The sequence below is a fragment of the Suricata suricatta genome, chromosome 16 (assembly GCF_006229205.1).
Source record: "Suricata suricatta isolate VVHF042 chromosome 16, meerkat_22Aug2017_6uvM2_HiC, whole genome shotgun sequence".
In the NCBI taxonomy this organism is placed as follows: domain Eukaryota; kingdom Metazoa; phylum Chordata; class Mammalia; order Carnivora; family Herpestidae; genus Suricata; species Suricata suricatta.
The window spans coordinates 56630503-56645656 of NC_043715.1; the positions used below are offsets into that span (position 1 = coordinate 56630503).

Genomic DNA, 15154 nt, shown 5'->3' on the forward strand with positions numbered 1-15154 from the left:
GCAGCCCCCACTCGCCCCCGGGATACCCCCCAAACCCAAGAATGGTTCGGCCCACAGCCACATCAATGTTTATTCGGCAAGTACGGGTCCCACAGCCTGTGACACTCCTTCCCCCTCCCCTTCCCGCCTCTTGAAGTGGCCCGGGGCCGAGCCCCGCCCCCCAGCTCTGCTCAGCCAACTGCCACCCAGCTTCCAGAGTCTCATTTGCATTTCCGGGAGCTTTGGCCCAATGGCAAGGTAGCTCTCCACCTCCCCTCCCACGGGGGTGGCACTCCCGGTGGACTGCACCACTCTTGGGATTCCAAGGATGGGGGCAACGTGATAACACCGAGGTTCCAGATGACAGGAAGGTGGTCTTCGGGGTGAGGAGTTCAGCGGAAGAGGGGGTTCTGGCCTTGGAAGAGGCCCAGTAGCCCGCTGTCTGGCGCGGGCTCCTTGATGATCTTCTGGATCTGCCGGGGGAAGAGGAGGGTTCAGGAAGAGTCATGAGTCCCCATGTCTGTGACAGATCTGGAGGGGCCCTTCTCCGTTTTCATCCGCCTTGCCCTCTTGGCAGCAACTGGCCAAACCAACCACTCCCTCTTCTCAAAACTTTTCCTCGGGCCTCCCTTCCACCATAGCCGCCTGGGTTACAGTCACCTGCCATCTTGGTCCACTTTGCTGGCTTGCTGCCAGTAAGGCCCTGTGCTGGAGCGTCTGCTCCATGCCCTGCTCCTGCCTAAGGACCCTCACCTCTCCCAGCCCTCAGCTCCCAAACCCAGCCATGCCTTGCCCTTCAACTCCAGCCTCTTTGATCCAAGTGCCTCTTACACAACAGTGTACACCTAACCAATAGACCACAAGGGCGCCTTCTCCCAAAGCGGGGCCCTGCACCATCAGCGGGACCCGCCCTGCTTGCCTCCGGAAATATAAGCACAATCTGTACCCCCACGGGTCTCCCTCCCTCCTGCCACCCGCCCACATCCACAGGCCACCCGGAATCAACCTGCAGATCTGACGATGGCCAGCTCCCCTATGCAAAACCCTCAACTCTTGGAGGAGATGGGGTTCCCGCTCCTCCTGTCTCCTCACCTCCCACACACACCAGGGGCTCGGCCTGGCCCACTACTCCTCTGAACAGGGCAAGTTCAGGTCCACCTCCAGCCTTCTGCCTTAGCTGATCCCTCCACCAGGAATACTTCCTGGCTGGCCGGCTGCTCCTCCTACTCAGAGGCCACCCCTGGAGAAGGGCCTCCCTGCTGTGAGCCCCCACCTTACTTCTCGCACACTCTGAACACTCCCAGCGACGTGGAACTGAACACAGACTGGCTTTTGCTGTTGCCCCGGGACCATCGGTTGACCCATAGCAGGTGCTTAACACATGCTCAACAGAACTGACCTAAGAGGACGGACAGGGGCAGACCTCAGAGGGTTGGGCATGTCCCCCTATCCTAAGGGCCAGTGATGTGACTCAGCTGGGGCTACCTAGTCACACCCAGGCACTGGCAAGGCCGCCTGGTGGTGGTGGCTGCCAGGGACACACCTGGGGCCAGAGAAGGGAGGAAGGGAGGGAGGTGGGGTCAGGGGCTCCCCTGCAGGGCCTCTGCTGGATTGTTCCTTCCTGTCTGCCTCCCTCCCTCACTTCACTGGAAGCCTGCCTTTCACCAGGAGCCCTCCCACACGGCAACCCCCTCCTCTGCACACCAACTCTCCAAGCCCCTCCCCTGCTCGCTCGCTCTCTCCTGCCCTTATGGCCACTGACGGCTTCTCTTGCCCTTCACGGTGTTGACAGGACTTAGAACTCGGCCCACCAGGAGGCAGCAGCCTGCTGTGCTCCCAGATGTAGGCTGTCAAGCCCTGTGCGCTGGGCGCTGAAAGGGAGGCCAGGGAGGGTGGGGTGGGGGGTGCCGGCCAGTACCTCCTTAAACCGGGGGTGGGCAGCGTCACCCACGAGCTGCAGAATGAGCCCCTCACTGGTGGAGAGGAAGGCGCCGCTCTGCCGCATCCGGGCCAGTGCCACCAGCCTGTCCACCTGGCTGCGCGGGAGATGGAGTTGTTGGTGCCGCGGCCTGGACGCCCGGACACCCGGCAAGGTCGGCAGGGATCCCACTCCTCCTGGACGCCCCCTCTGTGTCCCATGTGCACCCACCCTCCACAGGACCCTCTCACCTGCGGGAGGAGCAGGCGTCCACCACCACGTGGACCTGCAGTCCCCGGTCCAGGAGGTCCAAGGCGGTGTTCTGGGGGCAGAGCAATGTCAGGGCCAAGCCCAGACAAGAACAGGGGCCTGTGACGTGGAGGAAGACTGGGGAGTGGGGATGGGGTGAGGGAGCCTCAGATCGGGGTGGGGGCCCCCATGATACAGCAGGGTCTGAGGGCAGGATGAGAGCACCAGCTAGGGGCTTCCTGAGGAGGGATGAAGGTTCCAGGTCAGGAAGGGGGTGCTGCCAGGAGGACAGAGGATTCCGGGTCGGGGAAGGGTATCGATTTTAGGATGGGGTTCCTGGGGTCAGTCAGGGGTCTCACCAGGATGCAGGCCTGCGTCTCAATGCCACAGAGGAGCACGGAGCGCAGCTGAGGCCGCGTGTCCAGCTCCTGCTGCACCGCAGGCACCATGCTGAAGCAAGTTTTGGCCAGGGGCCGCAGGCCTTCCGCCCCCAGCTCGGGCACCGTGGGGCCCAGGCCTTCTGGGTACTGCTCAGTCAGCACAGCGGGCACCTCCAGCAGCCTGGCCACCTGCCCGGGGGGGGGGCGGGGGACGGGACAGGCCTGAGCCTGAGGGAGGGGCCCGTGGGGTCAGACTCCTGGGTCTGAGGGAGGAGGGGGCTGGGGGAGGACTCCTGGGTCTGAGGGAGGAGGGGCTGGGGGGCCTGGACTCCTGGGTCTGAGGGAGGAGGGTCAGGACTCCTGGGTCTGAGGGAGGAGGGCTGGGGGCCAGGACTCCCGGGTCTGAGGGAGGAGGGGCTGTACCTTGAGCATGCGGGCGGCCACAGAGACTATCTGGGGGAAGTAGGCGACATGGCGGAACTTCTCCTGCATGTCGCACAGGAAGAGGATAGATGATCCAGGGAGGACTCGGCCCAGGCTGGGCCTCAGAGCAGCCATGTCCTGAGGGTGGGCAGAGGTGCTGAGGGGGAGGGGCCAGTCAGGGAAGGGGCTTGGACTGCACACCCAGGGTCCAACCACTTAGACCCTTGAGGGTCCCACGTGGGTCCTTCGGAAACGGCCCCTTCCCACCTGCAGGCCTTCATGTCTGCAGATCCCTGCGCCTGGAATCCGTGCTTACTTAATACGTCCTACCCAGCTGGGCGGTCACTTTCCCAGGGAAGCCTTCTCTGACCTTGACCAACTGCTGCTCCCAGCCTCACTCTCCCAAAGTCCCTGGAAAGCCTTGTCCTTCCTGGAGACATGGCAGCGTCAAGGTCACGCTCCAACTGTGGTCCTCACCCTCCCCGCCGGTGGGGGGAACCGAGGAGGGGCGTGACTGCCCGAGGGCCCACAGCAGGTAACAGGGAGCAAGAGCCAGGTGGAGTGGCCGTGCCCTGAGCGAGGTCCTTCAAGTCTGACACCTCCTAGGCAGCCTCTGAAACTTAGGCTGCACATTCGGGTCCTGGGAGGAAAGGCCGCTGCACCCGCACAGGGCCGTAGTGTTCATCCGCAGAAAGAACGCGGCATTGCTACATGCTACAGCACGCGTGAACCCCGAAGTCACCGCGCCCACGATCGAGGCCAGTCACCGGAGGCCACACGTTGTGGGAGCCCATTCATATGAAATGTCCACAGGGATCAAATCCAGAGACAGGAGCAGATGGGTGGGGGCGGGGCGATGAGGGCGGGGGCAGATGGGTGGGGGCGGGGCGATGAGGGCGGGCTGCCTCAGGTATACTGCGTTGCCTTCTGGGTGGATGGGCACATTCTCAAACTAGATGGTGGCCACGGTTATGCAATGTCGCGAATGTCTGTAACTGCCACTTAATGACACACTTAAAAATGCTTCAAATGGTATATTTCATGAAAAAAAAGGGGGTGGGTTGTTAGAGCCACCTGCCCAGCAGCCCTGTTACAGGGGAGGCCCCTGGAACCCGAGGGGTCCACGACGTGCCCAGGGTCCCACAGGACTAGAGGCCGAGCCTCCCAGCCAGAGCGGCTCCGCCTCCAGCATCCCGGCCCCGCCTCCACTGGGCATGTCCCAGTCCATGTCCCCAGGAGGCTTGAGTCTGGGGTCCTCAGGAGGCTGCACAACTGGGGGGTTCTGGCCCTTTCATGCCCTCTGCGTGCTCGCTCATTTACTCGTTAATTTATGTGGGACACGGGAGGCCCTTCAGCCCCGAAGGAGGACGAAACGGTCACTACGGGGGAAGTCTGGAGGCTGGGTGGTGGGTGCCCACAGCTGTTTATGAGGAGTCTTCCAAATGAACACATCTGCCATAGAAAATGTTTTCTACGGGCAACATATCTGAAATGTAAAAACTCATGGCTGGTTACAAGGGGAATTTTATGCTATGTGAATTTTATCTAAAAAAAAAAAAAGGAATGGAAACTCCCACAAAAACAAAACCACACTGAATGAATTAATCACATTAATGACAACCGTGATCAGTGCTGGGATTTCGAGGGAACCTGATCTATCTTGGCAGAGTCTGCGAAAGTCTCCCCGAGGAAGTGGAGAGAGAGAAAACAATCTTTTTGAAAACGCAAGGTTGACTCTCTTCCTCCCGTCTCAGCCCCCACCTTCCATGGCTGCTCTCCATCCTCAGGACTAAAATTTAACCTCCTGCAAGGCATCTGGAACCATGCCAGCCAAATCCTTTCCCTGTGTGTTTCCCTCCACCAGGGCTGCTCTCCTCACCTCCCCTCTTTAATTTTCAGGAGACAGGAGGGACAGGGTCAGGTCAGGGGCCACCATGGCTGAAAGCCCAGGACAGGGTGTCTGAAGCGACAAGGATCTCCCCTTAGGCTGGTAGGAGTGTTTTGCAACAAACCCCAGGGAAACACGTGGCAACAGTTTCTCAAAATTATAGTTACATGAACCTGTGACCCAGAAACCACGCTAAGTATTTACCCTGCAGACATACGTGGTAAATGACACAAGGTTATTCCCTACCAGACCATTTGGTTATTCATTATGGGGCTTTTCCGCTGAGCAAAGGCACCGAAATAAACGTAGACGTCTATGGTTAGGGTTCTGGTTATGTAAGTTATGGTATATCTATACTATGGAATTCTTTGCAGCCAGGGAAAATTACAAGGAAGCTCTTGAAGTAACAATATGGAAAAGTGTCCAAGAGATGTTAACAGTGAAAGGAAGCGGAAGGGTACACACAGCAGTGCTCCCATCTGCGTCTGCCCAAAGGAGCGGAAACGTGAGTTTGCTGCTCCTGTATTTGCTGCTCTACGCTGGCCATCGTTGGTAGGAATACATGGAGGTGCTCTAGGCGGGGGAATGGGTCCTGGGGGACAGTGTGTGAAGGAGGTTTTATTTTCACCTTTTGAAGTATGGGCCGTGTGTGAGAGGTTGTCTGGTCCATAATAAATACAGTAAAATAGGCTGAGAACCCAGCAGAACCAATCTGTGTTGGTAAAGTTATGATAATGGTTATCTTGGGGGGCAGGGAAGAAAGCGGCACAGGCAGGGGGCTTCTGGGATGCGGGGGTGGGGGAGGGTTCTATTGTGGATTTGGATGCGGTTTACACCGGAGTGTTGGCTATGTGAAAAGTTATTTGAGGTATTCGTGACTTGTATGTTTTCTTCCTGCATATGCAGTATACTTCCATAAAACGTTTTCAAAATATTCGATAAAAGGGTGGACGCCAGGAGAAAACCGGGACTGGACTCCAGGTGGACAAGGGTGAGGCAGGACCGAGAGATTCAGGGGGCAGGTGCGACTGGCTGTGGGGGAAGGGGCAAGGAGGAAGATCTTAAGGGTTCCGCTCCATGGGTGGTAGGTCCTAGGCACTAACAGGGGACCTGGAGAGGGGAACTGGTTTGGGGAGATGAAATCCTGAAAGCGGGGAGTGTGTATGTGTGTGAATGTGGAGAGACCTGGGCTGGAGACTGATTTAGGGACGCTGTGGGGGAGACAGATCTGAGCTCTGGGTGGGGGGAGTCAGAGGCGGAGGAGGAGGGGTGGGCGTGCTGCTTAGTTCCCCAGGTGGCCGGAGGGCGGGCAGCCCTGCAGCCAGGATTCCCTGGCCCTGTGACCCTGGGCAAGCTCCACGCAGTCTGAGCCTCAGTTACCTCCTCGGAGAAACAGGGGTCAAACTCACCCACCCCATAGGGGTGATGCAAAACTCGGCCAGTGATACACAGAGGGCGGGTGCGACCCGTGGAGGGTTCGAGTCCCCGGCCAGCCAATTCTGTAAGGCCTGGGCAAGAGTCCTCGCCCTGGCAGTGTCACCTCGGCCCGGAGCTCCTGGCAAAGTCTCAGTTTCCCCACCTGCAAGGCGGGAAGGTCGGCCCCCCCGCGGCGCTGGGGGGCCGTAACCGGAAGGCGCCGGGGGTAGCAGCCTGGCCCGCCCCTCCGTTGAGAGGCCTGGGGGACACTCACCACTCCGAGCCTGGACTCACGCCGCTCCGATCCTCCCGCCCCTTTCCGAGGCAGGGTCACAGTTTTTTGCACCTTCCCGACACGCGGCCCGCCCCCGAGGTCCGCGGCCCACCCACCCAGGCAGAGCCGCCCAATCGGCGCTCACCAAGCTCTGCGCCCCCCCCCCCCGACCCTGCGGCCGGCCAATCCACAAACGAAGCTGCATCGCCCTCTGTGGAGGGGCGGTGCCAGCCAGGCTGTCCATCCTGAGAGAGTGATTGGTCCGCCCGTGGGATGAGGCGGGAGGCAGTGCTTCCGACCAATGGAGAGCCGGAAAGGGCATGAATGGCGGGCCAGGGAACGGAGAGGCGCGGTGGGTGCAGAGACCCCCGAATTCCAGCTGGGGCTGTGGATTGCGGACACCCTCCCGTGGTCCAGATGAGACCCCTGAGGCGGAGAAAGAGGGAGCGAGGGACGTGCCCAGGGCCTCTGCAGGCCTGGGGTCCCAACGCTGGCCCTTGAGTCTACAGTCAGAAACTAATCAAGAGACCCAAGCACTTTCCAGGAAGCGGAACTTAAGTCCTACCAACCCTGCCCAGTCGCTGATTCCCCATCTGTACTGCACCTGCCTCCAGGGTGGTGTTTGTAATGTGTAATTCTGTGCTTGAAAATGCAGTTGAGAAAAATCTTGAAATTAAGTCCAAAGTACTCCAAACTCATGTCGGCCTTTGTTTGACTTCTCTGGCCTCATCTCTTACCGCCACCCCCTGCTCACTCTGCTTCAGCCACCTCAGGGCCTTTGCACATGCTGTCCCCTCTGCCCAGAACCCCAACCTTTGCTCAGCCTCATAGGAAAAATCTGCCGTAAGATTCTTGACAGGACGAATAGGAAACACCTGTCCCTGATTAATGTGGAAGTAACTGGCTATAAATTGTTCCCTCTGCTGGTGCTCTGGGCTCAGACCTGTGGAGAATGATCTCCTCTGAGCCCACCGGTGTAAAATAAACCTCCTCCCTTCCAAGATCTCCGAGTGCTACTTGGTTCTTCCGCCGGGTGATCCAGTCCAGATTCCGAAACAAGCTAGCTCCTTGTCACTCAACGCTTTCCCTGACCCCCAGATGTCAGACGGCCACTCCATCAGGTCTCTGCTTTATTTTCTTCACAGCACTAATTTCAATCTGAAACTGGAAGTTTATCATGTGTTTTATTTTTTATTTTTACTTATTTTTAATTTTTTAAATGTTTTTAAATTTAGTTTTGAGAGACAGAGAGAGACAGCACAAGCAGGGGAGGGTCAGAGAGAGAGGGAGACACAGAATCCAAAGCAGGCTCCAGGCTCTGAGCTAGCTGTCAGCACAGAGCCCGACGCGGGGCTCAAACTCACGAACCGTGAGATCATGACCTGAGCCTAAGCCGGACGCTTAACCGACTGAGCCACCCAGATGCCCCTATCTTGCATTTTAAAAATGTACTGACATATTCACTTACTGTCAATCACCCTACCTGTGCCCACCTCCCTCCCTCAGACCCCTGAAACGCAGACACCCTTTTATTCACTGCCCAATCCTCAGCACCTAGATGGGGCCTGACACATAGTAGGTGCTCAGTACGTATTTGGGAATAAATGAGACAAGACCAGACGTTAGGCAGAGATGAACCCGGGTGAGAGGGAGCTGGAGCGGCAGACGCGGAGGAGATGGGGCTGGGGAGAAAGAAGGGAGAAGTGGGGGCGTGGGAGAGTGTGAGGGCACCTCGGGCTGAGGTAGGAAGGGGGCACCTGCGCCGGGGAGAAGACCTGTGAGGCCGTGGTCACAGGTGGGGGTGCGGGCTTGGTTCACGTCCCGGGGGCTGCCAGGAGGGCGTGGATGGGGCAAGGGGCTCCTGGGGTGTTTGCTGAGCTATCATGAAGGGGGCTCTGACTTGTCCCGGGCAGGGTGCTGGGTTGGGATGGGTTAGCTGTCACAGGGAGCAGGTTCCCCCGCCCTCAGGGATTCCCAGACTATGGGAGGCACCAGGCACCTCCCACAGGCCCGCCCAATCCCCCTCAGGAGCCCAGAGCCCACCCACTTCCTCCAGGGCCTTTGGGGCAGGGGGCGGGGGGTTACAGAAATGTGAGGCCCACCCCAGGTCTGGCTGGCCCCAAGCACAGGGCGCGAGACCAGATGGCCCCGAGGGGCACTCTGGCGTGAGGGCAATGTCATCAAAGAGGTCGAGGGTGGAGGCATCCAGGGTGGCGAGGCTCGGCCCCGGGCTGGCAGAGGGCCCCTCCGTGGGGGCCACAGCACAGGCCACCCCCAAGAAGGGGGACGGAGGCGGCGGGGGTGGCCTTCGGGGTGGTGCCCTCTGGGGAGGCGCCGTCTGGGACAGGATTGACAGGGCCAGGCGCTGGGTGGCAGCCTCAATGTTGGCAAACTGCCTGCAGAGAGACAGACGTGTTAGCTGCGAGGCCGTGAAGCGTTCGCCTCCTGCCCGCCCGCCCAGGATCAATCTTTCTCTTCTCTCCGGCTTTTTCCTCTGTGGTAGTCTCCCTGCCCCTGGGTCCATTTTCTTGAGTCGGCCGTGGTCACAGGTGGGGGTGCAGTTTTTCCAGTCCCACTCCTAGGGGGCCCTGAGCAGCCGTGGGGTTTGTGTACTGCACAAGGCCGGACGTCCAGCTCAGCATAAGGCACAGTTTTGACATTTAGATTTATTATGGCCACATTCCAACACATGAAAGGAAACACCAGGGGCGCCTGGGTGGCTCGTCGGTTAAGCATCTGACCCGATTTCAACTCAGGTCATGGTCTCTCGGTTTGTGAGTCTGAGCCCCACTTCCGGCTCTGTACTGACAGTGTGGAGCCTGCTTGAGATTCCCTCTCTCCCTGCGCCGCCCCTACCCCTACCACCCATCCCCTGCTCACGCTCCCTCTCGAAAAATAAACTTAAAAAAGAAGTAAAAGACGTCTGAAGGAAAGGATGCTTTAAAAAATGCAGGGGCGCCTGGGGGGCGCGGTCAGTTGAGCATCGGGCTTTGGCTCAGGTCATGATCTCGCAGTTCGTGGGTTTGAGCCCCACGTCAGGCTCTGGGCTGACAGCTCGGATCCTGGAGCCTGCTCCGGATTCTGTGTCTCCCTCTCTCTCTGCCCCTCCCCCACTCATGCTCGCACTGTCTCTCTCTCTCTCTCTCTCTCTCTAAAAAATAAACATTAAAAACTTTTTTGAAATGGGGTGACCTGATGACAGAGAAAGCAGGATGGCACCTTCTGGGAAGGAGACGCAGTGAGGGCCCCTGGGGGACAGAAGTGCCCTGTCCCTGGATCTGAGTGTTGGTTGCACTCCTGGGTCCCTTTGGGAGAATTCATGAGGCTCTGTGCTGATAATGTGGGTGCTTCTTGTAGTTGTTCGGCTTGTAGCTGTTGTTTTTCCTTTGTTTTTTTATTAAATCTTTAAAAGTTTTATTTATTTTTGAGAGAGAGAGAGAGCACACGAACAGGGGAGGGTCAGAGAGACTGGGAGACAGAATCTGAAGCAGGCCCCAGGCTCCGAGCTGAGCCTCACATGGGGCTCTGACCCATGAACCGTGAGAGCATGACCTGAACCTAAGGTGGACACTTAACTGACTGAGCCACCCAGGCGCCCTCCCCCGCCACAAAAGGTTTATTTAAAAATGAGTTGGATGTTATATGATTCCGTTTGCGTGAAATGTCCAAAGTAGGCAAAGCAGACCGGTGTGCCAGGTGCTGGGAAAGGAGGGGTGGAGAGTGACTGCCTACTAATGGGTATGGGATCTCCTTTGGGGCTGATGAAAAGGTTCTGGAACCAGATAGAAGTAATCGGTCGCAAAGCACAATATGAACATAGGAAACACCAATGAATCGTACACTTTAAATTATTCAAAATGGTGAATTTCATGTCATGTATATTTTACCCCAAGAAAATAGGCTCATAAATAAATTAGGAAGAGCTGCCACTCTGAACCGGTCTCTGGAGCCAAGGAGGATAGTTATGCTCTGAGTGCCCCTGGAGGGGAAGTGTTTAGAAATGGCAGGGCTGGTTAAATGACAGAGAATGGGAGGGGGAGGGAGAGACGATTTGAACAAACTTAAGTATAAATGACATTTAGGGCTGAAGAGTCATGAATCTGTGACTTTCTATAGCTATTTTCAGACTATTAGCGAAGGAAGGAGGCTAAGATATTGTTGGGAGTAAAGTGTAAGCAACGGTCTGTGAGGCGCATGACAGACACTGGAGGGTTTGTGGAAACCCAGGTCCTTGGGCCCCTGAGCTTTCGGCTCTGCAGGTCTGGGGTGGCGTCCAAGAGCCTGCATCTCTAGCACCTTCGCATGCTGTGCTGAGGTGCCGATGCTGCTGGTCTGGGGACCGACATTTCTGTGGGCTTGAAATTCTTCACGATGGAAAGTGAAAAAATCCACGTCTATAGGTGGGAGGGGGCTCCTGAGGGAGCAGGGCCTGAGGGGACCTGGAGGGAGGAGGAGGACGTGGGTGGGAAGATGCGGAGGGGATGTGCCTCTGACCTGGATTTTCTCCGGCTGAGCCTGGGTGCCCAGGGAGGTATCCTCCACGGCTGTCCGTGCTGCGTCGTGGGTGGCCTGGCTCTCTGGGGAGCCTGTGGCAGGGCCGGGCATGGGGTGGCACTGTCTGAGATGCTACAGCAGAGACGCTGGCCCCGGGGAGCAAGGACGCTGAGTGGGGGAGGGTAGACGGGGGACCTGGGAGGCCGACTTTAGCACAGGGACCAGACTGGAGTGAGCAGGAGCCCCCCAGGTTGGGGCTGCAGGTGGGGAGGGGTCTTTGAGGTGGCTGATGACAGGGGTGCTGAATAGGAGCTAGAAGAATTGCTCTGAGACCCGGGGCTGGGCCCTGGTAGGGAGATGTGTGTTTCCCTCTTCAACAGTGGGTTTGTGGAGCGGTGATGGTGGTGAACATTCTGGGCATTCTGGTGGAAGGCGGCTTGCAGGGCGGAGGCAGGAGTTAGGCTGGTCGAGGCTCCTGTTTACTCAGATTTGGTTCCAAGGCCTCCTGGGGCGAGGTTCTGGGCTGGCTGGGAGGAACAACCTACTTGCCGAAAAGCAGGTCCTTGGACAAGTAACTGCATCTCTCTGTGCCTCGGTTTCCACATTTGAAAAATGGGGATTATAATAGCATCTGCTTCCTAGGGTTACTATGGGGAATCAAGGGGTTCATATTCACTGTGAGTATTACCAGTTAATACTAAAGTACTTAGGACAAGCACCTGGCACATCATCATCATCACCATCACCATCGTCATTTCCATCCCCACCATTATCAACATCTCCATCACCAACACCATCGTCACCACCATCATCACCAGCATCACTGTCCTCATTACCATCATCACCACCATCGTCACCATTGACATCATCACCATCACCATCAACATCATCACCATCACGATCATCATCACTGTCACCACCAACATCACCATTAACACCATCACCATCATCATCGTCACCATCATCACCATCACAATCATCTCCATCACCATCACCACGTCACCACCATCATCACCAGCATCACTATCCTCATTACCATCATCACCACCATCGTCACCATTGACATCATCACCATCACCATTGACATCATCACCATCACGATCATCTCCATCACCATCACCACGTCACCACCATCGTCACCAGCATCACTATCCTCATTACCATCGTCACCACCATCATCACCATTGACATCATCACCATCACCATTGACATCATCTCCATCACGATCATCTCCATCACCATCACCACGTCACCACCATCATCACCAACATCACCACCACCACGATGAGCCTCCTCATCTGCCATGGAAGGACAAAGGTAACCTACTGTGCTGGTCTGCTGGGAGCATATGTGACATCATATGTCAGAGCTTCAGTGTGGTGTCCCTGGCACACAGCAGGGGCTCATAAATCAGTTACTGTCACAGAGTGGGGGGAGAGCACAGGGCAAGGTGGGAGGGGTCTGGGTGGGGTGTGAGGGGGACAGGCGTGAGCACAGAACTGAAGGAGTGAGGTCCCCCTACACTCCCAGGCAGGGAAGGACGTTGCCGTACAAAGGGAACAGGATGCACAAAGGCCAAGAAGCTATGTGGTGAATGCTGAGTGGGGAGCTCCTGTTCTTTAGGACCTAATTCCCTCCCCCTTCCCCCCCTTTCACTCTCCTCCAGCCGCATTGGTCCAAACATGCCAGGGATGTTCCTGCCTCGGGGTCTTTGCACCTGCTGTCCCTTGCCTGGAATGCTCTTCCCTCACACATCCACAGGGCTTGCCCTCTGGCTTCAGTGAGTCCTCAGCTCTGCGGGACCTTCTCAGCAAAGCCTTCCCGGACCCCTTACCCAGTCCGCCCCACCCCCACATGCCCTCCGTAGCGCTTATCACCTTACAACGTGCCATGTCATTTTAAAAATTGAGGTAAAATTCACATAACTTCAAATGGACCACTTTACCATGTGCAGTTCAGGGCATTTAGAACATTCAGTGTACAGCTACCACCTCACATGAGTTCCAGAACTTTTCACCCCCCTGGGAGGAGACCCTGAGCCCACTCACGCCTCCGCGGTGCCTCCTCGGTGCCAGCACCCCGCCCTCCGGCTCTGCCTGTTCACACGATGTCGCACAAACGGACTCAGGCAACGTGTGGCCTTTTGTGTCTGGCTTCTTCCACATGGGATCCATCAGCTTTTCCAGGGGGACCCACGTAACGCCGGGCACTCTCACTGACTATGTGGCTGTCCCTCCTCGGCCACCTTCCCGCTGGGACACAAGCTCCTCGAAGGCAGGGAGTTCCGTCTGCCTTGTGCTAGGGGCCTCTGGGGCCTGGTACACAGGTTATGCTCAATATGCGTCCTGAATGTTGGTTGCGTCCAGCCCTGGGGTCCCCTTCTCTCTGTTCTGTCTGAGCCTGGTCTTTCCCCCCAACTCTGAGGGGTCTGACCCCTACCCCCCCATCTCCCACCCCCCACCCCCTCACCTGCAGGTCTGGTTGTGCGTCTGCCCCTACCCCCCATCTCCCACCCCCCACCCCCTCACCTGCACATCTGGCTGTGTGTCTGACCCCTCCCCCATCTCCCACCCCGCCTCACCTGCAGATCTGGTTGTGCAGAAACCTCCTGTGGTTGGGCCTCCTTTTGGGGGGCCGGGTCCTCCGAGGGTGCAGGGCACGCAGCACGTGTGCGGCTGCCCCGCTCACGAAGGCACACAGCTCCCGAGGGCTGGGGTCCGAGACGCCATGGGCTGGCGGGGCGCCGGGGTGCATGGCTGGGGTGATCTAGAAGAGCCCCTCCCCAGTATTCCTGCTGGTCCGAAGGCAGCGTCCTGATCTGAGGAGAGAGGCGCAGCCAGGGCTGGGGGCGTGGGGCTGGGGAGGCCCGAGGGGAGAGAGAGGAGAGTGGGGCTCTGGGAGGGGAGGCAGGGCCCAGGGAATTAGGGCTAGTCCTCCCTGCGGCTCCCTCCCCACCTCCCGGAGGCTGGATGCTGAGCTTTGAGGAACCCGTGGGTGCAGGCTGATACAGGAAGGGAAGGGGGGGCTTCGTGTGTGCCCCCCAGGGGCCCAATTAGCACATAGTTGGACCTGGGATATGGGACAGGGCTGCAGGGTCGGGGGCGGAGGACAGCGCCTGGAGATAGCCAATTACGGGGACAAAGGCCTCGTTAGGGAGGCGAGGCCAGGAGCTGAGTCAACTGGCATCGATTAGCGTTGAGGACCCTTAATTGGAGTTAAGGGGAGGGGGCGGTGGGAGGCTTGGGTGCAGGCTGGGAGGGAGGGGGCGAAGGGAGGGGTGCTGGGAGCCTCCAGCTGTGGAGTGGACACCCACTCTGCCCACCCACCTCCAGACGCACCTGCCTGTGCCTCCCTGCCTCCCTCTGCTCCGGGCCCAACCTCCTGGGGAAACGGAGGCTCAGAGAGGGGGGCTTGCCTGTGCCCAAGGTGTGTGTGAGGGGTTGATCCCCAAACCCTGAGTTTCTGCCAGAGCAGCGAGCGAGTAGGGGCTTGTTGCTCAGGAGGGTGACTGAGGGACGGCTGTGGGCACAGCTTAGCTGTGCCCAGACGAGGGCAAGACCGAACACGGGTGTGGCTTCCCTTAACGCATTTTACCGTAGGCCTGGGGGGCCCTGGGTATTCGCGGGAGGCAGAGAACAGAACGGGGCATGGCAGCGGGGCATGGCAGCGGGGGAGAGGCCGGCCCCGGGAGGGGGGCTGGCAGTGGGGTCCCCCTGTTTCTGGAAGGTGCTGGCCGGAGTGGGGGGCCCTGGTCTGGGCAGGTGTAGGGAGTGGTGCCTCAGAGTTCGCTGCGAGGGGGCCCCCTTGAAGGTTTGCATTGGGGCTGTGCCTTATGACCACCAGCATTTATTCTCTCGCAGTTCTGGAGGTCAGAAGTCGAACGTGGGTCTTAGGAGCTAAAATCAAGGTGTTCCTTCTGGAAGCTTCGGAGGAAGAATCCGCCGCCGCCCCTTTTCTGCCTTCCAGAGGCCGAGGCTTCTCCGAGCCCCCACTGCGGCAGGGCTGGGACCTGGAGGTGACCCCACGTGAGCCCACGGCCAGGCCCGCGAGGCTCGGGACGGGGACCGGGCAGGCGGGCTGCGGTGCGGCGCCAGCGGTGTTCCCCAGGGAGGGGCCCGGTCCCCGCGAGGGCG

At 58.4% G+C, this 15154-nt stretch overlaps 3 protein-coding genes across 5 annotated transcripts in view; 1 reads left to right on the forward strand and 2 right to left on the reverse strand.

Annotated features, from left to right (window-relative positions):
* Positions 1–52: 52 nt before the first annotated feature.
* On the reverse strand, positions 53–6619 carry ISOC2 (isochorismatase domain containing 2). 3 transcript variants are annotated; one of them, XM_029924761.1, is made up of 6 exons: positions 6528–6619; positions 2950–3087; positions 2506–2715; positions 2149–2219; positions 1898–2015; positions 53–452 (listed from the first exon to the last, which is right to left on the reverse strand). In XM_029924761.1, exons 2-6 carry the CDS (start codon positions 3082–3084, stop codon positions 372–374), a joined length of 615 nt encoding a protein of 204 aa, XP_029780621.1. In that variant the 5' UTR covers positions 3085–3087; positions 6528–6619; the 3' UTR covers positions 53–371. The 3 variants fall into 3 exon arrangements, with proteins under 3 accessions (XP_029780621.1, XP_029780620.1, XP_029780622.1); XM_029924760.1 differs by having other exon boundaries at positions 2950–3106; XM_029924762.1 differs by lacking the exon at positions 2506–2715 and having other exon boundaries at positions 2950–3106.
* ZNF628 (zinc finger protein 628) overlaps positions 5283–15154 on the forward strand; it is a 20631-nt gene continuing 10759 nt past the window's right edge. The window contains 1 exon segment of the mRNA XM_029924600.1: positions 5283–5342. The gene's annotated coding sequence lies outside the window, so the exon portion shown is untranslated.
* Positions 8150–13775, reverse strand: LOC115279898 (uncharacterized protein C19orf85-like). Its single transcript, XM_029924400.1, has 3 exons — positions 13603–13775; positions 8575–8923; positions 8150–8209 (listed from the first exon to the last, which is right to left on the reverse strand). Exons 1-3 carry the CDS (start codon positions 13773–13775, stop codon positions 8150–8152), a joined length of 582 nt encoding a protein of 193 aa, XP_029780260.1.

Coding starts and splice junctions, on each gene's coding strand:
- ISOC2 (XM_029924761.1), bottom strand. CDS start 3,084: ATGGCTGCTCTGAGGCCCAGCCTGGGCCGAGTCCTCCCTGGATCATCT. Junction 2,716..2,949: donor TGGCCGCCCGCATGCTCAAG/GTACAGCCCCTC, acceptor CCCCCCGGGCAG/GTGGCCAGGCTGCTGGAGGT. Junction 2,220..2,505: donor AGACGCAGGCCTGCATCCTG/GTGAGACCCCTG, acceptor CTCTGCCCCCAG/AACACCGCCTTGGACCTCCT.
- LOC115279898 (XM_029924400.1), bottom strand. CDS start 13,775: ATGCACCCCGGCGCCCCGCCAGCCCATGGCGTCTCGGACCCCAGCCCT. Junction 8,924..13,602: donor CTGCACAACCAGATCTGCAG/GTGAGGCGGGGT, acceptor GTCTCTCTGCAG/GCAGTTTGCCAACATTGAGG. Junction 8,210..8,574: donor CCCCAAAGGCCCTGGAGGAA/GTGGGTGGGCTC, acceptor CTTTCTCCCCAG/CCCCATCTCCTCCGCGTCTG.